The sequence below is a fragment of the Podarcis vaucheri genome (assembly GCF_965113315.1).
Source record: "Podarcis vaucheri genome assembly, chromosome: 2".
In the NCBI taxonomy this organism is placed as follows: domain Eukaryota; kingdom Metazoa; phylum Chordata; class Lepidosauria; order Squamata; family Lacertidae; genus Podarcis; species Podarcis vaucheri.
This window is the reverse complement of record NC_138760.1, coordinates 3,888,773-3,913,928: the sequence shown is the minus strand read 5'-3', so window position 1 is coordinate 3,913,928 and position 25,156 is coordinate 3,888,773. Positions and strand designations below refer to the sequence as shown.

Genomic DNA, 25,156 nt, shown 5'->3' with positions numbered 1-25,156 from the left:
TCCAGTGGAAGTGCTTCTGGAGAAAACTGAAGCAAAATGAGGCTAAGAAGACATGCCTCTCTCTGGTTACTCGAAGGGAACGCAATGAAGATCACATTAATGTTAACCAGGATTTGGGGAGTGGGTAGAAATAAAATAAGTTTGTCCATTCTCAATTCCTTCCTTCCTTCCTGAAAACAGTTTTATATTCAGAGGAGGATGAATTGTCAATTATTCTCTTCACTCTGTATGTGTGTCCTGGTAGAACTGGTTAGAAAAGTTTCCACATGAAGAATTTGGAAAGAGACATATCTCAGGCAGGCAGAAGGCCCTGCGTTCAATCACCAGCATCTCTAGGTAGCACTGGGAAAGACTTCTGTCTGCAGTCCTAGAGTCAGTGTAGACAATGCTGCACACACGGCTTCCTATGTTCCTAAAACAAATCCTTTAATTCCTCATTTTAGCACCCACATGAGCAGACACATGCACACACTCTGGCTAGGCTGCAAATGCAATTTGTGGATTTGCTTCCAGATGCAATTCCCCATTAGCCAAAAAAGATTCCTCACTTCCCCATCCCTCCTATTTTGGTGTGTTGTCTTTCCACTCCATATGCCATAATTTTCACCAACACTGTAAGGTTGCCATTTTCGCAAAACATTTTTAAAAAGAGAGATAGAGACAGCTTGCTCATTGCATATGTAAGATTATTCATATACATAAGCCAGCCATGATTTAACGCCAATGCTAAATCCATTGTGGACAAGAGTGGAGTTGATTTAAAAGCCTGCAAGGCTCTTAAGGTTCATTAAGGCAGGGATAGGCAGACTTGCAGCTTGCTGGACCTACTATGGGTTTCTGCTAGAAGCCCAAGATCCATTACTGATGGAGTAAAGAATTAAAGAATTCTGTGAGCAGGACTTTGTTCTGGCTACCAGAACCGAAAGGAGCTCACAAGTATTCCACACACAAGAAAATGCATTCCTGATCAGCATAAGCTTTCTAAATTTTAGAAGTATATTTTGTAGGGCGGGGGTTACTTTTGTCGCTACTGTAGCTGATCAACTGGGAATATGACATTCTTGCTGATCTACTGCAAAACAACCAGAGTTCTGCTGCATATCCAGATCTACATTCTGCCCACTTCTGCTTTAAAGAAAGTCGGTTAAATTGGGCTTGTAATTAGTTACTTGCCTGCAGCAAGTTAAGAACCGCCTCTAAGCAACCAGAAAGGGAAAACTTGTTAATAAAACTTAATTTATATTCATACTTTTTATATTGTTGGCAAGCCATTCAACAAACGATTAATGTAAATATTTATAAGTACACAGGCTAGGTTCTTATAGGCATATATTAATTTGTGAAAAAGCAACTGACTTGCAAACAGGGGAAGAATCACATTTTCCCAAAAACCAAATATTGCATTTTGAGCACGGGGGAAATACAGTATCTCTGCCACAGCAGTCATTTCTTGACTCATTTAGTTCAGATTCTTCACACCTACTGGGAAAAAGTGGGAAAAGCCCTGACACACATCTCACTCAAGTTGCTCCTGTGATGTGTGATACACCCTGTAATTTAGTAGCTAATAATTCAGCAATGGCCTGGAACAGAAAAGTAACATCAAAATCTAGTGCCATGTGGTATAGAAATGAAAATTAATATTAATATTAATAATAATAATAATATTAATAATAATAATAATAATAATAATAATAATAATAATAATAATAAATGGCCCTTTCGCATTTTATTTTGCAACTAAAAGTAAAAAGGGGAAGACTTGCAAAGGAAAACCAAGTTTTTAAATTTCCATGCACTCTTCAAATTCCTTGTTTCATTTCCCACTCCTCTTCTTACCCCCAAAGTGCTGAACTCTTTTGAGACTCCAGGATCCAACAGGAAATATTAAGATAAACAGGATGTCATTTGAACCAGTGAGCAGCAGAAGGATAGTGGACAGATTGGTCTCTCATATTGTTGTAAGAAAGTGACTTTTCAGATACTCTCCTTCCCACAAGGGAGATACAGAAGGAAGCTATTTATTAGCATAGCTACTTCCCTTGTGCTCATCAATACAGGGCTGTTTTCCTGTCAGCAGCATCTTGTCTACCCTAATTTTAGTGCATTTACTTTTGCCCGGAAACATTTATCTCCACCAGAGGCTATTTGTGGGTTATCAAAACTTTAGGACAGAGGTTTGTGGTTCCTCCTTCCCCCAAAAAACTATAAAAATCTACTGAACTACAGTAATTCCATATCTGCTTTAAACCTAGCCACAAAACACAAGCTCAGATGGAAAGGTCTTAAGACTACTTCTGTTGCTTAAATTTAAGGACACTTGCCATGTTACTAGCGAAAGAACACTCTCTGGAGGAACACCCATACGAAGATCCAAGGAAATTTGTATCTAACAATGCATGCCTGTTTCAAAGAAATCCTGCCTCCAGATTCTTTCATGACACTCACCCACCAGCAAAGAGCCTACCAACTCACTTGCCTGCCTGGATCAATGTGTAATAAGATAGTTTACATGGCACCCTTGGGGCCTTCCCATGGTGCCCACAAAGCCTCCCACGTCCACAATCCCTGCCCACTTGAGGTGGTGATGATGGCTACCTTTCGTTCCTTGAAAGGTACACAGAACTGAAGAAGGAAATTTGAAAAGTGATGCTGCTGCTCACTTCCTCTTTCATCTCTATGTACTAGTCAAACCTCAAATTATTTTACTCAGAATCCTTAGAGAAGCAAAGTGTGTGTGCTTTCTCACACACCCTTAGATGGAGGGGCTCAACTAAGGGAGAAGGGACACAGCAGCAGCCATAGCACTCACTCAAAAATCTCAATCTCAATCCAAGGGCCTTCTGGCAGTTCCCTCACTGTGAGGTTACAGGGGCTTCTCGGTAGTGGCACCCGTCCTGTGGAACACCCTCCCTCCAGATATCAAGGAAACAACAACTATGTAACTTTTAGAAGACATCTGAAGGCAGCCCTGTTTGGGGAAGTTTTTAATGTTTGGTGTTTTATCGTGTTTTTAATATTCTGTTGGAAACCATCCAGAGTGGCTGGGGGAACCCAGCCAGATGGGTGGGGTATAAATAATAATTTATTATTATTAATGTGCCTAAGATTGCCAAATGGTACATTTCCTGACACCCATAAAGTTGTTGAGCCCACAAAGTTGTTTTTAGGAAGACCCCAAAATTGTTGAGCCCAAAAATAGTGATTTAAAGCTTTTTGGAGCTGTTTCCGCTGCTTTTTCCATTGCGTTGCCATACATCCGGATTTTTCCTGACATTTTGCCAATTTGACAAAATTCCTCCAACACCTTTTTTACACCCAAAAACCAGGACATGTCAGGAATTTTCCTGACATATGGGAAGCCTAAATGTGCCTTAAAAGTTTGGCTCCCCTGACTTGCACACTTCTATTCAGCATTAGTAGTTCATCAACCAGGTGGAAGGAAACAAACTTTGGTAATAATCATAATTTTCTGGTGAGTGAGTGGGATGCTGTGGTCTACCTTTTTGTTGTTGTTAACTGTATATTACTTGTTTCAGGGTATGTGAAGGTGTGTTGCTGTGAAGGGTGGGCATCACCAATTTTTCTTTCTGTGAAATGGTCTCTTAAACCAGCCTCTTAAATTTCACCAGTCTCTTAAACTTCCATATGTGCTCTCTGGTTAGGAAAAGTTGGGGACCCCCTGCCATAATCAATCTCTTAGCCTCCTTTGATTTCACTACTTTACTGGGGCCCAACTGAGATTAGGGGACAATGTTTCTGCGCAAGAGGGAAACTCTGCTCCAAGTATTCTGGTGATAAAAAGTTGGAATGGATGATAACATTGCAAAGGACTTCTACTGGACCTCCAAAAAGACAATGGGGCAGGAGGTCTGATTGTGTGAGGACTGAGTCACCTCAGTATACAGCCAGCATTTCACCAAAAAATGTCCTTCCCCCTTGCAATATAACAATTGAAATACCTTCCTAATGTTCAGGAATCTTTATCTCCATCTGGTAAACACGCAAATGGCAAGCAATTCAGACGTTTTTGCAAACCCCTCCTGTGATGAAAATGCTATTGCTCAAATGTCAGGGGGGAAATGGTGAAATTTAATGTCATCCCAAAAGAGGACAGGGATGAGGAAGAACTCAGTTTTTACAACCATTTGCTCATGAGAGTCTTTTTCTTTTTTCTTGGACAAGTTGTTCTGTTCCTTTGACAGCACACAATGCAATTAGCTTGGGACAGGCATCTCAATTGGCAGGATGAACATAGTGATTGTTGAGGCAATGGATGGCTGATTCAGGAGGTGATGGGTTCAAGTCCAGGATGGACTTCTACCAACATAGTTCTCCGGAGCTCCTGAACAAAGTAGACAACACAATAAACCTGTCTGGGCTGTAACAAGCTAGACTGCAAAAGTGTGTGCAGCATATGATGGAATTTTTACTCCAGACACACACAAACCAAGAGCAAGAGTGAGAGAGAGAACAGCCATCTTAGGGAGAAAGCAGGGCTCTTCTTATGTTCTCAAGGCAATTTGATTTTTGTTATATGAGAAAAGAGGCCTTTGTTCCATGAGAGAGAAATCTCTCTGCTTGCCTACTGGATCTACCCCAGCTCACCCTACTTCAAGAGAATCTAAGGCAGCACAGGAATCCAGCAGCCTTTTGCAATGAGTGAAAAGGGAAAGAAGGACGGCTTTCAATTAGTGAAAGATTTCATTGGGGGGGGGTTGCACTGAAGCAAGCAAGAGCAGAGCAACAAAATGCACCAGGAGCTCTTACAGACTGAACTACAAACTTAAAACTGGTTCTTCCCAGGGAACCCCATAAACTGACGGTGCTACAGAGGACATCAACATGAAACCAGGACTTCTCAGGGGTGGCTTCCCAAATGTGGAATGCTCTCCCCAGAGAGATGAGCCTATTGACATCACTATAAACTTTCAGGGACAGGGTGAAGACATTCCTATTCATCCAGGCACTTTGCTCCCAATTTGTGTTTATATTTTAGTTGGAAGGGGTAGGATGTGCCCTTTTTATGTTATTACAGGATGAGCACTTTAAGTTATTAATGTATTTTTAAAATTGATACTTGTATGCTTTTTTTAAAAAATGTACGTCATTTTGAGATGCTTTTTGTAGTAAGCAGCATATACAATATTATTGTTATTGTTATTATTCGGGGAAGAAGGTCAATTATATAGAATATTCAGCATCTTCACCCAACCAGCAATCTTCTGGATTACCTGGAGGAAACAGTGGGGATTAGAATGACATAAGGTTGATATATATGTTTACAGTGCAAATATTCCCCAAGGCTAGGGAAGCATTAGAGTTCAGCAGATTACACCAAAGCCTAGGAGCCTTCCAGGATTTCCAAGAGCAGAGCGAAGCAGGGCATGTTGCTACCACCCTTTTTAATTATTTGCCTGGTTTCTTTCCTGTGTCAACATTCTGCAGCCACACTAACTTTCACTCTTGCGGGATTGTCACACAATGAACATATCGTTGCATTCAAACTGTATCCCACAACATGCGAATAAAATGTAGAGGGTTGTTTCTGCAGATGATTACAGAGGATGTTTGCACTATCAAAAGACATTTTTCCTTGCCAAAGCATCACAGAGAAAATAGATGGCATATTGGTGCCCTGGACATACTCAGGTGTACATTTCCCCATGCAACTATGCAAGGCCACATCCCCATGGATATTCCAGGGTCTTCTTTGATTCCCCCCCCCCCTATTTTTATGATTACGATTTAAAGAGATCATGTACAGGTACACCCTACAACTAGGCAGTGTGAGGTAATCAGCCTGGGGAGGCAGACTTGGGGGTACCACTAGAAGGCAGGTGGGTATATTGTAGCCTGGAGAAGATTAAAAAGAGATACGATAGTAGGCTTCAAATATCTGAAGACTTGTTCCTCTGTTGCTCCAGAAGACAGGACTAGAATAATGGATAGAAAATCCAAGTGGGAGGTTTTGGCCAGATATTGGCCAACAGTATTGGCCAACCTGGTGCTGTCTAGCCGTTTTGGACTAAAACACCTGCAGTCCAAAACAGCTGGAAGGCACCAGGTTGGCGAAGGCTGGATTAGGAGACACCTCCAAGTGGTAACAGCAGTTTTCACAGAGGAACAGACTGCCGTGGGGGAGGTGGGGGGGAGAGAACTCCCTTTTGCTGGAGGTACTTAAGCAAAGTTATCTGTCAGGGAAGCTGCAGTTGAAAGATTCCTGTCATTGAGCAAGGGATTGAATCAGATGATTTCCAAGGTTCCTTCCAACTCTATGATTCTATGAAGTGATCAGTTGTTTAGTTTCTTATTAAATATTTCCCTCCGAAGGGTACAACGTTTGCAGTCTGGGTCTCTGTCATGAAAATATCTTTTTCAGATATGGCATAGGAAAAGGACAATAGGGAGGCACTTCTCCAGAAAGAATAAGACTGTTTCTGATCTCTAGTATTCTTCCTGTCTCTCTTCCTACCTTCTGTACAGGTATAAACATCTACTATAGTTCGGCTGTAGTTGTCAAAATCTTGGAATTGGTAGCTCACATGGATAAACGCTAAATATTTTCCCCCAGTGGGTGTATTCTGTCAACAACTCTTATTAATTAATGATACACTTCAGAAATAACAATATAAAACACAGGGTGGGTGGGTGTTTTAAGGCATTCTGTCCATAATAGCATTCTACAAGCTAGACAAGTTATCCTTTAAAGAGGTGTTGTGAATTTGCATCAACGTTTATACCTCTTCCCATCCTAGTAAAGCTTGCTGAAGTCTGAATGCTAAAATGATGGGAGTCACACAACAACTAATCTAGCCTGGCAGATATATTTCACATGGCAACTGTATTTAGCTGGATTAGGCCAATGGCCCATCTAGTTCAACATCCTGTTCTCACAGTGGCTAACCAAATGATGGCAGGATATCCACAAGCAGGACATGAGGACAACATCACTCTGCCCCCCTGAGATCACCATCTCTGGTACTCAGAGGTATAATGGATGCCTCACAAGAGTCTGCCCATCTAACACTGTTTTATTTGCAAGCCTGTTACAGTTATTCCCAAAACACGATTGGGAGAAAATGTCAAGTTTCAAGGTTTCATGACCTGGACCATGGAAAGCAGATTGAGAGTATATGGGTAAAAAATGTAGGAAAGAGAAAAACAGGCTGAAGACTTGGGTGATGCTTTCCTAGAGCAGATTACCAAACATTCAAAAAGGAGAGATATAGTAGTCATGGGAGGCTTCAATTTCTCCAATATCTGTTGGAACTCAAACTCTGCCAAGAAAGTAAGGTCCGGCAAATTCCTCTGTTGCCTCACTGACACTTTCTTTTCCCAGAAGGTGGAAGAAGCAACAAGGGGATCATCTATCTTGGATCTGGTCCTCACCATCAGGGAAGAACTGATCAACAAGTACTCAGAAAATTGGGAGAGTATCATGTCCTCCTGGGTTTCATGATATAGAGGAAAGGGAAAGCTGAGTGTAGTTGGACACGCACTCTGGACTTTAAGACAACCAATTTCAAAAAGCTGAAGGAACTACTGAGTGTGATCTCATGGTTAGAAATACGCAATGAGGATGGGAGATTCTAAAAGGAGAAATATTGAAGGACCAAATGCACACAATACCAACAAGAAAGAAAAGTGGGAAGCATCTAAGGAAACCAGTATGGCTGCATAAGGAGCTGAGAGTTAAGAAGGGCATGTTTAAGAAATGGGAGAAAGGGAAAATTTGACCTGAGCTCGACCTAGGAAGCTTGGCTCCATTCACAGACTCACTCTTGCAGGAACTGTGACACAGGCAAATGGCCCTTTGTTCTTTTTCCCACCCCACAACCTGCAACTGAAGCTCTATCTCCCACAGCTACCAACCCTTTATTTTATTTCATTTCATAAATTTTATATAATGCTTGAAAGTAGAAAAATGAAAAACTTCAAACGCTTCATGCATGTGAGGGAGTAAATACTGGGCAGCAAGAGAGAATTTCTCTTGGACAGTAACTAGGGAGATCAGAATTCAGATCCTCACTTGGTCATGAAGCTCACTGTGACAGACACCTCTCTCCCCCTCTCAGCCTGGACAACCTCACAGGGTTGTTGAGAGGACCAATGGAGGAAACAATGTAAGTTGCCCTGAATTCCTTGGTGGAAGGGTGAGATACAATTTTATTAAATAAATTCTGACAGTCTAGTCCAGGGGTTGTCAACCTGGTCCCTCCCGCCCACCAGTGGGCGTTTCAGGATTCTGGGTGGGTGGGAGGGGGTTCTACGGCACAAGCTGAATCCTCCTTCCATTGAGCACTGGGAAGCAGTAAGGAAATTTTACCATCAAGAAAGAGGCATTAGTGGGCGGTAGGTATAAAAAGGTTGACTACCCCCGGACTAGAGCATATCTTGTAGATACAACAATGAAGAGTGAGGTACCCAGATTACATTACTGCTCCCAGATTACATTACTGATTGTGGTGGAAACAGCATGTTTGAACACAAAAGAAAGAAAGAAAGAAAGAAAGAAAGAAAGAAAGAAAGAAAGAAAGAAAGAGAAAGAAAGAAAGAAAGAAAGAAAGAAAGAAAGAAAGAAAGAGAAAGAACACCTACCACACGTTAAAAGTGAGGCAAGAACCCTCTGGTCTGAAATCAGGTTTCTATGTGCAAGAAGTGTGTTTGTTTGATTATGTGGAGTATTAAGTCATTGAACTCCTCCACTTGTGGTCTCAAGTGGTACAGTACAGGAACAAATGTATCACCGCTTCTGCTATCTGTGTAAACTAGACTACTGTGGTGCCTAAAAAGCACACGTGAGAGTGGCAGGGGGAGAGGGGTGTCCTGGGGAAGAAGACCTCTGCTAGGGCCCAGATAGAAAGACTTTGGGGCCTAGCTTGAATCTCCAGGCTGCTAGTTACCTGCCACTATGTATGTTTAAATGCCCCTGCATACAGCCAACCAGGGCGAGAGCTTTGGTTCACTAGGCCCACCTCCCAGTGTCCCTTTAGCCAAGGCTACAGCATCATACAACACAGAGACAGGGCCACAGAAGACTTACAAGTACTAACATGCAGCACTCCATAACATCGCTCAGCTCACATATATAATAATCCACCACACACACACACACACACCTACCCACCCATGTTATATAAGAGTTTGGGCGGCAGCCGTTGCAGTCAGCAGCCAGACTAGTTTGCAATGCTTCAGCTAAAGAAAAAGAGAGCAGGAGAAAGTCAAGCAGACCAGAATGCTCTCAGAAGGCCCGTTCCCTACTGGCTTCCACTCAAGGGCAATTCCATTCTTGAGCCCGTAGCAATAAAGACCACAGAGCAGAAAACAAGGGCTTGCAATCCATAGTTCAACAAATAAATCAGCCTGCAAACAAAGACTCAAGGGTTCAATGCAAAATAAAACCCATGTGAGGATAATTACCACAGAAAAAGACTCAAGATCAGATACTCTTGTAAGGCCACTTCACATAATAATTGCACAGAGGCAAATGAGGGTTCGACACTAATTGTACACTCAGGAGCCAACCACAGCCCCATCACAGCTCCCTGACAAGTGTACCAAGTCAAACCATTGGTCCATCCGACTGACAGCAGCTCTCCAGAGCCCTCACATCACCTGGCACCTAACTGGAGATGGTAGGGCTACCTGAGCATGTAAAGAAGATGCTCTACCACTGAGCTATGGTCACTCCCATGTTGGGATTGTAACTCACATGCAACTGATACACTTAGGGTTATACCTAAACAATAATGTGGCAAAATTCTAAGAGCACTGACTCAGAAGTAAATCCCGCTGAACTAAATGGGCTAAGGATTAGTCTTACAGATTTCGAAGGCTTGGTGAAAAGGCAGAATTGTGAGATTCTGACATTCACAATTGAATTGTGACTATCTCAAACTGCATTTTTTTAAAAAGGTTTCTGCAACAAATGTCTGAAGAAAAGGTGCAGGCATTAAACCGCTTTTGCTAATTGCTCCAGTGGTGCCAGCATAATGCCTGAGTGACAATAGCACACTGTTGTGTCTTGTGACACAGTGCTTGCACAACTGGTGGTAGCTCTATCCTAAGCATTTGTATGCTGGCAGAGCTTAATTTAGGAATGGGCTACAAGGCAATTATAAAAGCTGAGCCAGAAAGGGAGAAATGAAAGCTATTAGCTGCTCGCTTTCAAGATTCTACAAGCCAATGGAAAGCAACAACCTAATTTCAAAGGGGATAACATGTGGGGTGGGGAGGAGGGCAAGAGCTCAGAAGTAGAGCACGTGCTTTGCATACATGAAATCCCCGGTTCAGTCCCTGTTAAAAGGTCTCAAGTATCAGAATGGGGAAAGACCTTCTTGCACAGCTGCTGTCTACTAGGGTAGGCAACATCAGACAGGATGAACAGCTGATCTGAGAAAGTGCAAGGTATCTCCTTACAACGTGCCACATTTTTTAAAAAAATCCCCAAACAAAAAAAGCAGTAATGGTTTTTCAAATCAGCTGAAGGGAAGGCAAATTAGCTTCCCCTACAAAGGTATTCCTCTCTTGCACATTATCTTAGAAGGTGTCTAATGTTTTTCCTCCTATATAAACTACACAGAAACAAAAGGGCTTGGAGCATTCCCACACTGGTTTCAACACAAGGAGTTCCTCGTGAACTATACTCCTTATCCGTAGCACCACATGGGTGGAGCTTTCCAACGGTGCAGCCACTGAAACTTCAGCCTGCTGAACTTTTGTTGTGAGGTTGGTTGCCATACTTTGCAAAGTAGGTTCTAGTTCCACCAAACATCTCCTAGCCAAACCTCTCTGAAAAGTTTTGGTTGCCCACCCATATTTTGTTTTTCATATATACTACCACTGACTAAAACTCTGCACTAATAAAAGCTGATCTTTATAGGGAGTGTGTGCCACAGGTTGAATCCAAATAATGAAATGGTGCTACTCTGGTGTACCCTACAGAACATATGCAGCTGGCCAATCTGTGCCTTGGGGTGGTGCTACATTTAGTATTGTTGCTGTTGTTGGCATCTGTCTGTCTTGGGAGACAATGGAGGCGTGTGTCTTTGGGGATCTGGAAAGAAGGCAGCAGTTGCACAGAATGAGAAAGGTAAGTCAGGGTACAGGGTACAACTTTTATGCTGTAACCAGGTCTATAGGCCAGGGCAAGGCAGGTTATTGGTCCACCTTACCCAGTAATATCATCTGCTTTGGCTGCCAATGACTCCACAGGGTTGCCTGTGGTGACGGGTCTTTACCAATGCCTGCTATCCGACTCCTTTTAACTGGAGACACCAGCAACTAAACTTGGGATCTTCTGAATGTTAAGCATGTTCTCTGCAACTGAGGGCTCAGTTTCGCACACTGCTTTCCAGGTACTGGTCTGCACTTTAAAGCTCCATGTCTGAGTTTTCGTTTTTGTCCTGGCACTTTCCCTGGGAAAAACCATGTTTTACCACTGAATCGGAGCAAATGGCAATCCGTGGAAAACCAGATTGCCAGAGGCTCCAACTGAGTGGTAAAATGAAGGTTTCCCCGGGGAAAGTGCCAGAATAAAAACAAAATCCACTCAGACATGGAGCTTTAAAGCCCAGGTCTGTGGCTGGAAATGCAGCACAAAGGAAGAGCCCTCAGTCAGTTTGACCCTGAATACTTCCTGTCTATCACATCTACAGGCTCTTCTGCTCCTATCCAGGCATGTCATAACACTGCTCCCCACCCCAGCTTCCTATCGCACCTGTGACACACAGTGGCTGCCCATTATACTCCAGACCATCTCAATTGAGGTTCACCCTCTATAATTGGACATATTTTTTGTCTGGCTACAGGAAGATCTACTTTATTCTGATGCAGATGTTCCACGTGCATTAAGAGAACCAGCAATTCTATATCCAGCATTACACAGCCACAGAAATAAACTGCACAGAAGGTGATACCCAATGTTGGTCTGAGTAGATCCACCAAAATCAATTGTTAGGAACTCAGATATACAAGCTAATCACCAAACGGCACCTGTGTTACGTTCGCCACAACAGAATGTCTAGATGCCTTTTTATTTTATTTTTTGCGAGGAGCTTTATTTATCATGATCATCATTTCAATACCGCTTTATATTTTGAAGAAAAAATCTCAAAGCAGTTTACAACACAATAAAACATCAAATAAAATAATCCAGGATAAAACAAATTCAAGCTTCAAGGAAAATATTTCAAAGCTTTCTCTAAGTGACATTTTGCTTTCCCCATATTTATTTACCTAATTTATATAGCTGTTCCATAGCAGAAGTACTCTAGGAAGCCAGGGTGGTGTAGTGGTTAAGAGTGTTGGACTATGACCTGGAAGGCCAGGGTTCAAATCCCCACTCAGCCATGAAGTTCACTGGGTGACCTTGGACCAGTCACAGTCTCTAAAACTACCTCACAGGGTCATTGTAGGGATTAACTGAGGAGGGAGGTGAACCATGTACTCCTTGGAGAAAAAGGTGGGATATAAATGCAATAAATAAGCTCTTCTCCTTACCTGCTGGAGGGGCCAGCCAGATGGAGATGTCATTCACCAACCTGGCATCCAGAGATCTCCATGTGGTCACAACTGGACCCGCACCAGTTGCAAAACACGCCTGGGGTATTTTGTGCACTGTCAAAATCCACAGACTTGAGTAACTTAAACCCACTGATCTCAATGGGACCACTGAGAGTATGACTTAGTCTACTTATCCCCAGCTTCTAAACAGCCAAGAAAGAAGACAACTGAAAAATGGTACACCAGTAAACTACTGGACCCCCCAGTGACTAAAGGGAGACACAAAGTCCAGAAAACTAAAGAGAGTCATGATGGGTGAGATCTGTAAGTGACTGCAACGCAAATGTCTACACTGGAGGTGAGTTAGGACTGGACTAGAAAGGTCTGAAGGCGTGTAGAATCAGAAGTACAAAAGAGATGCTAGCTGTCCAAACAAACAAAGAAGCATGATCAGGATTGGGGAAGGCAGGTTCTAATGTGGTAGTTACATTACTTGAAAAGCCGTCCTGCAAAAGGGGAGGGGGGGTGTTAGGTTAATGCAGTGCTTACTCAAAAAAACTCAAGCATGTACAGAATCCTACTCCTAGCAGGTATTTCTCAGAATCCCTCTGTATCAGCTACTTACTCAGAGGGAACTAGCACACTCTGCACATGCTCAAAGGAGCACTTATTACTTTGGATGTTGCAGGCCTGCACCAGAGTGGCGAGGGAGGGGGGGCTAGTTCCAGGGCTAAGCTGCTTTTCATTAGCCCTGGTTCAAAATCAAGCCCAGAAAGTGGATGCCATCCAGAGAGACTTGTCAAAATGGAGAACTGCAAAGGAGAAACTGCTTAGTTCTGAATCTACGCAGTAATGACAGATTGCTCAATTATGGCTCAGTCACAAGATGCACTGAAGTTTGTCATTAGTTGTGCCAACGGTTGTGTCTAACCACTGGTCCACAGTGCCTACACATTACAGAAGTCACTAATTCCTCTTCAGTGAAGAGATAGCCATGAATAACATCTAGGGAGTTTAAACCACAAAATGACTTCAAAATGTTACATGTAAACAGTACAGAGAAGACCACCAGCATGGCACACGCATTTTAAATGTAGCGGCCGAAGGGCCCCAAAATGGAACTCTCAACACACACCCCCAAAAAAACCCCAGAGCCCCAAAGATATGACTTGCACAACAGAACTTAGTGAGAAATCCCAAAAAACAAGTCTATTTTGAAGGAAGGCTTAAAAAAAGAGAAACTAATGTCATGCCAACCCCTTCAAGAATGCCAACCTCTCTCTCTCTCTCTCTCTCTCACACACACACACACACACACACGAATAATATGTGAAAAATGTGATGCAGAGGGTTTGGGGTTGGCAAAGCTAAGTTAATTCGTTATCTGTCATCATTTTTTGCTGGGGGGGTGGAGATGAAGCCACAGAAACCTCCAGTTTGCAGCTACCACTTCAGCTAAAAGCATGGCAGGCAGCCTCTTTGCTTCTTCTCTGTCCCATCATGCTTAAATTCCCCATGTCAGCAGAGCAAATAAGCACATTCCTAAGCCACATTGGTGATCCACGGCTTTTTCTTTTTTTGCAACTAACTAGCCACTCCCCAAGCACCACCTTCCTGTCTTCCTGCCCTGATCCCCCAGGGGAAAGCACCCCGTCCTTGTTTTTTTTTTTTTTTGTTCTTCCAAACTGGCTTGAGAACATGGTACCGCTCTCAACTCTGCCTTGTTGTCTTCAGTATCTGCTATGTCATGCACTCAGGGCGCAGTGCAGCCTCTCCTCCTTTTGGCTTTGGAGGGGAATTGAGGGGAGTGGGGGTGGCAGGGAAGACTGATTTAGCAGATGCTTTTTACAGCCAAGATTCCATCACATTTAAATTGCCTGGATGTCTCCAGTTTAACCGACTGTATCAGAGGGCATTCAGCTACATCTTCAGGACAGTCAATTAAATATGAATACTTGACCGATTTGTCATTTACACACACAGCACAGTGTCATTTCACAGATGGATTTTCAACTCCCCATTTTATAGCTCTCTTGCCAGCAGAGGTAGGATCTTTAAGCGAAAATATCCTAAGATGACAATGGAGCAGAAGAGGCTGAAGGAAACGCAGAGGCACTGCAAACCTCAGAGCAAATGATTTATTTACTGAAACAGGAAAGGAAATGGAAGAAGACTTCAATATGAAGCAACTACTTCCACTACTTGGCATTCCCTGGTCTGGATGTGCCAGTAAAACTAGGAGGTGCAGTTTTTGGAAAAAGACAACTAGTGAATGTGAGGATCTGGAGAAAACATTCAGCACAGCTTTGCTCCAGTTGTGTTTTAACGCTGCACACTGGCTGCGTGTGTGTGTGTGTGTGTGTGTGGTGACATTCCTGTGTTACCTCCATTCAACACTGTGAAGTGAATTCATTAAGAAATATATCTCACAGAAGCGGGTCTTAATTCTATAGCCTTGTCCCACCACAACCCCCTTAGAAATAATACAAAACTCCAATCCCTGTATTAGCATATATATTCATGCACAGACATCCATTGTCTCCTGAAAAGTAATACATACAACAGGCAGAATTTTGCAGGCATTGAGGGTGGGGGGCAGGCTAGGCTAGTGATGAATGCCAAATATGCAACACCCCCTTCCACACAGCCCCTGCTTTTTAAAAAATGCACCTTTGTTCTAAACTGCAAACGATATGCTGATTTCTTACGAGCAATGATCTCCCCCACCCACCCAGCCAGCCACCCACCCCTTGCCGTTTTGGGAAGCGCTACCCTTACTGCAAAAAGGGGGGAGGCTGTTATTGTTTATACTGAGGAAGATAACTGCAAGCAGACAACGTAATAAGGACTGGCATTCATTCATATAAGCAGAACTCAAGAGAAGACAGAAGGCATGGAAGAGAGGAAAAGGAGGGAGAAAAGGTTTTAAACTCACCTTCAAGGGCAAAAATAGGGGCGAAACCTACGAGTATGTGCAAAAATCCTAGCAAAAGCAGCAAGGGCCCCATCATCACTTCTAGCCTGTGGGCCAGCATGCTTGTGCAAAAAATATATTAAAAAATAAGATCAGCGCTCTAGACAGTCCACAGAAGACTCGCAGCTACAACCGCTTTCTTTTCTTCTTGGGTCTCCTTCTTCACCCTGCCTTTCCAGGGGTCTTCAATTCTTTCCACATCCACCGAAGGAAGAGCGGGGGGGGGGGGTCGCAAGGAAAAGCCCCTCTCCCTCCTCCTCTCTCCCTCCCAGCCCAGGAGATGAGAGAGCCCAGCAGCGGCAAAGGCTGGGGAGGGGAGAGAGGAGGGGGTTCAGCCCTCCTTGGCAAGAAAGGGAGCTTGCATGCAGGAAAAAGGAGGAGGAGGGGGCAATCGGCAACCCACCGCCCCCGGTGCACTAGACGCGAGGCAAGGTAATGGCAACGACCATCGGAGGCTCCCAGGAATGATGCATGGAGGGAAAGAGGCAGGAATGAGCGGGGCGGGCGAGAAGAAAGGAGGGGAAAGAGGGGTCCTTCTGGATCCAGAGGCGAACGGAGAGCGGCCGCTCCTTCCCCGCTTCCGAGCCCCTCCTGGGTGGTGCGGGAGGGAGGATGCACACACTGAAGCCCGGGGCGCCCCGCTTGCGCTTTAGGCACGAGCTGCTCCAGCGCCTACTGCCGCCGCCGCCGCCGGACGCAGGAAAAGCAGCCCTGCCCGTTGCCCGCCTGGCGCACCAGGAGCCTCCGCCGCCTGATGGAGCTCGCGCCGCCTTCGGCCCGCCTGACGTCATGGGCTCCCATGGAAAGGCGGGCGGGGGGGGGGCGGCAAGCGGGGACTACGCGGCAGCGGCCCGGAGGCGCATGCGCTTCCCAGTGCTTGCTCCTGGAACGGGAGAAACGGGGGTTGCTGACTCTCCTGCTTCCTTTCCTAATCCCCAGAGCAGCCATCATCCTCTGGCGAGGGGCAGCGGAAGCAGAAGGGGGCTGGAGGATGCACGTGGGGACGAAGCCTTCGCACTCAGCGTAGCAAGTTTCTTGCAAAGGATGCCCCAAGGGCGGCCTCGGGTTTACTTGAAGGAGCAAAGGTGCTCCGGGCGCGGAAATGCTGCGCGTCTGAACGGCAGGAGCACAAAGGCGGACATGCATCGCAGTCCGCCAGATTCTTCTTGCAAGGAATGGCTGCCCGCTCGCGGGGATGCAGTCCCTCCTCCCGCCCACTCGCCCGTTTCAAAGCAGGATACCTGCCTGCGTGTCTTGGGTTGAGGAAGCTACGCTTTCTAGCCCAATCTCGCCCCATCGCAGCCTCCCTGACAAAAAGGGATGGACGGATGCAAAAGTCCTCGTTGCAGGAGGCCACTTCTGGCAACAAGAAGGCACGTGCATGCAATTTCAATTCTCAGCCAAACCCTTGAAGCAAATGTGGCCAAAGGACTACAGAGGAAGAGACCTTCTGTGAGGCATCCGAGATGCCCATTTCTGAGACAGTGGGAGGTTGCTTCGGTAAATAAACACTGCCGGTACTCTATTGTCTCTGTCTCTCAAAAGGTGTTCCTTTGCAAGAGCGCCCTCCTAATGGATAGCTCCTTTTGAAAGTGCCAGAGCTCCATCTTAAACAGCTACACACCATGCGCCTGGGAGCTGTAATTTGTTACGGTGCTGGGAATTGTAGCTTTATGAGAGGTAAACTACAGTTCCCAGGATTTTTTACTGTGCTGTGAAGGAATGTCTAAATTACAGTGCAGCCAATTTATCTTCCTCCAGTGAAACAATGTGACACATTTTAACCACTTCCAAATAATGTATGTTTTGTTCGTTTGTTTCTTAAAAGGTCTGTAATCATATATCAAAGACCAATCTCGTCCAGAATAGCCTACCTACCTAATTTCATAGAATCTTCCAACTCTAAGGGTCCCAAGCATCATCTAAATAAAAAAATTCCTTCCAGTAGCACCTTAAAGACCAACTAAGTTAGTTCTTGGTATGAGCTTTCGTGTGCATGCACACTTCTTCAGATACCTGAAGAAATCTGAAGAAGTGTGCATGCACACGAAAGCTCATACCAAGAACTAACTTAGTTGGTCTTTAAGGTGCTACTGGAAGGAATTTTTTTATTTTGACTATGGCAGACCAACGCATCATCTAGTCCACCCTTCAATGCAGGAATCTCAATTAAAGCATAAGGCTTGGTTTCCAGACCTTTGAATATCCTATTTGCCGTCCTCCGCACACGTTTCAGCTTGTCAACATCCTTCTTAAATTGTGGTGCCCAAAATTGAACACGGTATTCCAGGTGTGGTCTGACCAAGGCAGAATAGATCTGGATACTATACTTCTGTTGACGAAGCCTAGAATAGCATTAGCTTTCTCTCTCTCTCTCTCTCTCCCTCTCTTTTCTCTTTCTTTTTTTTTTTTTTTTTTTTTTTTTTTTTTGCTGCTGCAGCACTCTGTTGACTCATGTTTAACTTGTCTATTAAGAACCCTAGATCCTTTTCTAGCTCCTGTGCCTTCAGACCAGACGCTAGGTCCAGTATGCCCCTCTTCACATGACCCCTAGATCCTTTTCACATGCATTGCTAGTAAGCCTGGTGTCCCCCATCTTATATATGTGCTTCTGGTTCTTCCTGCTTAAGTGTAGAACCTTACATTTGTCTTAATTGAAATTCATTTTGTTAGCTTGGACCCAGGTCTCCATTCTGTTAAGGTCATTTTTAATTCTGATTTTGTCTTCTGCAGCATTAGCTACCCCCCATTCCCTGTTTGGTGTCATCTGCAAATTGGATGAGCATCCCCTCAATTTCTTCATCCAAGATGTTGAACACCAAAAGGCCAAGGCAGAATCCTGCAGCTCCCCACTTGTCACTTTTTTCCAGGATGATGAGGCACCATTAAGGAGTACTCTGGGTTTGGTCAGTCAACCAGCTGCAAATCCACCTAATAGTAACCCTGTTCAACCCACTTTTTACCAGCTTCTTCACAAGAATATAATGGGGGGCTTTGTCAAAAGCAGGGGTTGACAAGGTTTACCTCGCCTGGGCCAGTTTACTCCAGTGAAGATCCCTCTGTGGGCCGGACTGTGTGCGCGCACGAGTGCGTGCACCCATGATTTCCGGCTGCTGCGTCTGCACAGACCCGATTTCTGGCACATGTATCTGCGCAGACGCGATTTCCAGCACAGCAGAAATGAGTCCCCACGCCATGCTGTGCCATTTTAGCGCAGCACACGGGGACTCAGTTCGGGGGTGGCTCGTGGGCTGCATAAACGACCCCTGTGGGCCACTTGTGGCCCATGGGCCTACCTCTGGTCAAAGGCCTTACTGAAATCAAGATACACTATGTCTACAGTATTCCCCTGATCCACCTAGCTGGTAACTCCATCAAAATTCATCTGATATTACGGTACTTGTTTTTTGAGAAACCCATGCTGGGTCTTAGTAATCACAACATCCTTTTCCAAGTGCTCACTGTCTGACTGTTGAATTATCTGTTCCAGGACCTTTCCTGGTATCAACGTCAAGCTCCCCGATTGGTAGTTACCTGTGTCTTCTTTTTTCCTCCTTTTGAAGATGAGGACATTTGCCCACCTCCAGTCTGCAGGGACCTCACTCATTCTCCAATAATTCTCAAAGATCATAGACAAAGGCTCGTGAGATTACATCTACAAGCTCCTTTTGTATCCTTTCCAAACCGAGCCACAGCTCCTCCTCAGGGTGCAGCCTCAGTTTTTTGGCCCTCATCCAGCCTATTACTGTCTGCAGACAATGGTCAGGCACCTGCACAGCCTCGCTTGATACAGATGACAAGGATGACTTGTGACAGATGTCAACCGCAATTGGTGACACCCTAATAAAGACTTCTCAGGCCTTCTCATTTGCAATTAACACATATTTTTTGTGTTTTTAAACTCTTTCACGAGTTTTGTTTCCCTGGTTGATTTCATGTAGATTTTAAACTAAACATATCTGGTTATTGCTGGTTGTGTATGTTATAGGGACTCTCATTGGATATTGTACTCTGCATTATATCAAATGAGACCATTTGTTCATCTAGCTCAGTATTGGCTTTTTCTTTTTGAATGATCAGGAAATGGAGAAGAGGGGTGTCAAGCCTCAGAGACACAACCATGGCTAAATACAATTCTGTGATGTTTCTCCCCACAGAAACATGCATCAGATGACAGGAACATCCAGTTAAGTATGGGAAGTGAGGACTGAGGCATGTAGGCTGAAGGCAGAGACTTGCCATCTTCCTTTTGACCATTATGGTCAATTCAAACCATGTAGCAAAGAAGGAGTCTCATCTGCTTTGTTCCCTAACAACCCACAATCGCTGGGACAGTTTTTCCAACAATGCACACTGCCACACATTTTCATACTGCCTGTGCATGGAGACACCTTCCAAAGTTTTCCACTCTGGCAATAACCACCCATGCAGATATCATTATCAGATCCCTAATAATGAGACAATCCCTTATCCGGGGTCCCACCAACAACCTGCTTGGTGATGCCTTCTGTAGCTCAGGATTATTCATCCTTGGGTCCCCAGATGTGGGTGGACTACAATTCCCATCATCTACATCCAACTTAGCCCAGTGGTCAAGGATGATGGGAGTTGTAGTTCACCCACATCTGGGGACCCAAGTTTGAAGATCACTAATCTACACTGACTGGCAGCAGTTATCTCGTGTTTCAGTCAGATCTCGCCCTGCCCTACCCTGAAATGCCAGGAGTTGAACCTGCGGCCCTTTTCATGCAAAGAAGACCTGCAGTCCTTCCACCTCACATCCCTGCAGGGACTGGCTGCTGATGCCTTGGACCACTTGCTCCTCTTGGCTGTCTCTGCTCATTCACCTGACTGCTCTGAGCGTCTACAAAAGAGAGGAGAGGAAGCAGTATCTCGCTCTCCCTGGGTGGAGAGGGCAAATGGGAATTGGTGGTTGTGGTGAGGCAGCGGTGGAACAACTCATAGGCAGGGGCCTACAGGTCTCATCTTGTCAAGTGTGTACCCCCACATCTGCCAACCTGGAACAAGCAATGGAATCAGCACCAAATGTCTCTAGGCCAGCCTTGGCCAACAAGGTGCCCTACACATGTTTTCGACTGCAATTCCCATCAAACTCAGCCAGCACTCTAAGGCTGGTGGGAATTGTAGTTCGAAACAACTGGAGAGCACCCAGTTGGTCAAGGCTGGCCTAAGGTATGAGCTATAGGCATCTGGATTTCCTTATGTAAATGGAGTCAGTTTTTGGTTTCTTTGCCAAGCTACACAGCTCAGCCTCTGAAGGAGTTGATATGCCAAGAACAGAGAGATCCATGTATTGTCAAAATCTCCCCAAGTCAAGCTAAATTTGAACCTTTTATAGAGTCGGTCACGACTGGACCTAATGGTCAGGGATCCCTTTACCTTTACAGCAAGATGAAAACAGATCCCTTGTCCATTCTGCACAATACAGGAATCAGGCCTTTAGTGTTGTGGCAGCTGCCCTATGAGATGCCCTCCCCTTGAATATGAGATAGGCGCCATGTCTACTGGCTTTTTGGCACCTGATAAATACCTTCCTCTTCCAACCAGCCTTTTAAGCTGAGATCTTTTTCTGTCTGCATTAGTATTGGAATTGCTTTTATTGATTTATCACTGGTTCTTTGCCATCCTGGGCACCTTTGGGAGGAAGGGAGGGATAGGAATATAATAAAATAAATAATAAAGAGTAGGAGATGCAAGCATCACAATGAGACAGGAAATTAAGTGCATCAGGACAGTTCTGTTCTAATTAAATAGTTACTTCCCATTAAGTCTTTAAATTAAAAACTGAATTTAAAAGCAGCTAAAGTGTTCTCCTTTAGCCCAAGATTGTCTTATAGAGAGACATTCCAGTTGCTATTAGTTGTTTGAGATACGTTTTGGATCAGGCAACTATTTTAAATGTGCACAAATGCATAGGAAGCTGAATAAATAAGAGTTGGGGATTATTTACAGGCATGCATACATTTGAAACGTTCAGGCACACTAAGCCACTGTGTTCACTGCAGATATTGAAAGAGTGGCATGTCATTTTCTACAGCACCAACTTGTGATGGTGGTTATGGGCTTGATGACATCACAGCTTCTCCTAGGCAAAAAGGAAATCCTGGAGCAGAAGGGAGGCTGCGGAAGAAGGCAAATTGTGAATAAGAGGCTGATTAACTCTGAGACACAAACAGCATCAAGGGGTGATTACTTCTCTGGGGATTATAATATGCCAGATGTTTGAAATCGAGGCCAGATGTTCATTCTAGGTATGCGCTAGCATCAACAAGAGGAAAGAGAGCCACATGCTCAGAAATACCACAGAGAGCACAAATAGCTAACGGCTTGGAAGGGCTCTCGTTGTCTAGAAGCATATTGCACAAGATGACTCACAAGCCAGAGCTGCCTCCCTGTGCTGAGAGGAGAGTGGGATGTAGGTAACCATAGTACAATGCCAGGCAATGCTTCTCGGCATGAGAGGGAGCCTAACTAGAACACAATAGAATCTGGATTTATTAAGATACCTTCCCTACTGTGAACAGTGGGGGCTGGAGAGCTGTACAGTTGGCAAAGCTGCAGGTTGTTGCTGTTGTTTTAAAAAGCATCTTTTACTTTCCATTACCCCTTGCTCATCTGCCTACACAGCTTGAGGCCAACCAGGAACTTATATACCTCGAACATAATAGCCAAGATCTTTAGCTACATAAGCCACAAAAGTTTGAATGGGGGATGGGTGGGGGTGGGAGGGAAATGCTGAAAGGGATTGATCCTTAGGGACTGATCCTCTTTGGATTTTGACTAGTTGTTTTTGCTGTATTTTTTTTTTAATGGCAAAGACCAAAGAAGATGAAGAAGGGGCAGAAGAAGGAGACAGGTCCTCAGGTGAAGCCTGACCTCAGGCACTTGGTGGCCTCAACTGCCACCTGCAGTATGGGGAGAATATTGACCTGCATTACAGAGTTGTCCTAAGATTTACTGCACAACTGTATGCAAAGCCCTTTGAGCACTCGCAGACATGATTTAACTAACATTATTATTCATATTTCCATCACTGGCATCATCCATACTGAAAACAAATTCTTTTTTCCAGAGGGGTAGCAATCTTTGTCTCTTGCAGCAAAGGCAACCAAGACTCTTAACACACGTTATTACGCCAAAGCCTTTTGTGAACTACAGTCCGTGCCATGAGATGCACAAACTGCTGCATGCGTGTGAGAAGGCTCTAAAATGCAGAGAAGTACAAACACTATTAGTGCTGCCATACATCCGGATTTTCCCAGACATTGCATGATTTCAAAGGTGGAATTGATGTCTGGAGGGAATTTCTCAAAGGTGGGGCTTTGTCCTGAATCTTAAGCAAGTCAATAAAAAAATCGTGGTTTTCTGGCGTTTTTGTAAAAAAAAATCTCAACAACTTTTAGGGTGTCCTGGTTTTTAATTTTTGAAAGTAAAAAATAGGCAACCCTATTTAACAGTGGCCATTCACAAAAACAAAAATTAGTTCCATTGATAACACAGGCATCCTGGAACTGCTAAGCCAATTACAACATATGGTATGATTAAAAAAAAATGGTGCCGATTCAATCCACAAGTGATAGCACCAAATCTCTTGATGAATTGTTAGTTATGTGGAGCGGCTGAGCTATCTCCCTTTGAACTTCCTTTGTCCCAGTATGGTCACCTGAAGGTCGGTTACAGAGTGTCCTAGGAGGCTGTAATGTTTGTCCACAGACTTTGGCATATTGCCATATCTGAGTTAGATTTACATTCTTTTGCGCAGAGGCTGCGTGTTTGCCCCACGTAGAACTGCAGAAGGGCATTGCTCACAGACATCACGTTGGTAGGTGAATGAACCCCTGCTGTTGTCATTGGCATCATTAGGTCCTGTAATAGTGCTGCCAGAGTAGGCATGGAGACAGAGTTGACAAATCCCCACTTCCCAAAGGAGAAGACTTCTCTGCAAGCCAAATATAGTCCATGATGTTAATGTTCACCACACGTCCCCTCAGGCACCTTGGCTGTAGAAGAGCTGTCCTCTCTAGCTGAAGAATTCTCTCAGCACTCAAGGCGATAGCAGGCCAGAAGCCTCTGTGATGGTGCAGTAGCCTCTGGGACACACTCACCTTTAGCAGTGAAAGGAATGCTAGGTGTCCATTCCTATTACAAAGGATCCTTCTTTAGGCCAGGCAGTCTGATTTGAAAGAGATGCCAGTTCATTTCTGACTTATCCTTTTTGGTAACCATCTTACCCTGTCCTCTTTACTCATGATTCACTAGGAAACTTATCTCAATTTTTACATTTCCAGCTTCTATAATGTGAGCATAAAATCAGCAATGACTAGAATGCACCTTGGCTTTTATTTAGATAGTCATAAATTGCAGTTTCATGAAGAAACATACACACACACACTCAAAACAAGGCAGTGTTAACCATACAAAAGCTACAATTATAATAAAACCATCAGTAAAAACATCATTCAAGAAATCCATAATTACTGGCCTGTTAAAATAAAATTCACATTTCAAAAGCCAGTTTCTCTTCTGCTTTTTATCCCAAGGTTACAAAATTCTGACATGACACCAAAAGTACAAAAAGTGTCCCCTACAAATCTCCATAATGCTGGTGTTTAGAAGAAGCTGATATAGAGGAGATGTAGCTGTTCTGATATCTGCAAATGAGAGAGATCACTGGCAAGGGAGTCCCTTTTAATAGGACAATTTCTGATGGTGAAAATGTCGGCAGGAGAGAGAGAGAAGCAGCTCTGCCCCATCCTACATTTTAACTCTGCTATGATAGAAGATCAGGTTACTTCCAAATGGAAGCAAACAATAATAAATTGTGCTCATTCACTCACAGTGTTTAATGGGACATTGCTCCCAGGTAAATGTGCAGAAAATTGCGGTTGTGATGTAGGCAGCCCAGTCATAAGCCATTCAAAATGCAAAGGACATACACATACCAATCATATGGGATGTGTTATTATGCCTGACACAATGCAGCAAATGTACCCATGGTAACAAAAAGGATGTAAACCAAGGAGCCCTTTAGATCTCAAAATTAACTAGCACAAATTTTTATTAGGGTCAAGAGCCGTTTGCCACCTGAGGATAAGCTTTCCGCTTCAACTAGAGCCATTCAGTTTCAGGGTTTCTGTCAGTACCAAAATCCAGACAAACATATTTTAAAATTCTGCTAGTATAAGGCTTCCATACTTATAGAACATGCTAACAGAATCTTACATCTCCCTCTTCCTTCAAGGAGCTCAGTGAACCCTGGATTATGGAGAGAATGCCAAGGAAACCGTAATAAATCCCAAAATCCTCACCTCCCATAATTTTAGTGCCCCCTAAAAAAACACCTTTTGTACTAGTCCCACTTGTTAAGGGGAGCCACCCTTGGGGCCAGTTCCAGCATAAATCAGAGTGAAGTGGCTGCCTCAGGCAGTAGCTGTTTGGATGGGGGGCGGGCTCTCAGGTATAGTGGAGGGCACTGCCTGGTCGCCTCTTTGAATCAAGATTCAACTGCTAGTCTCGAAAGGGCGAGGGATGTCAACTTGTCTTTTGCCTCAGAAAGCAAAATATTTGGGGTCACAGCCCTGAACAGCCCCCTAGGATCTACCCTGTATTTTGAGCTCACAGAGGGTAACATTTCAGCCCCACAACAACTTTGCA

The 25,156-nt window shown here is 44.2% G+C and overlaps 1 protein-coding gene across 5 annotated transcripts in view; it reads right to left on the bottom strand.

Annotated features, from left to right (window-relative positions):
- LOC309523675 (low-density lipoprotein receptor-related protein 1) overlaps positions 1-16,218 on the bottom strand; it is a 217,355-nt gene extending 201,137 nt beyond the window's left edge. For all 5 annotated transcript variants that reach the window (XM_082207669.1, XM_082207671.1, XM_082207670.1 and 2 more), the window contains exon 1: positions 15,443-16,218. In XM_082207669.1, coding sequence (XP_082063795.1) covers positions 15,443-15,542 — 100 coding nt within the window. In that variant the 5' untranslated portion in view covers positions 15,543-16,218. The remainder of the gene's footprint in view (positions 1-15,442) is intronic.
- Positions 16,219-25,156: the final 8,938 nt, after the last annotated feature.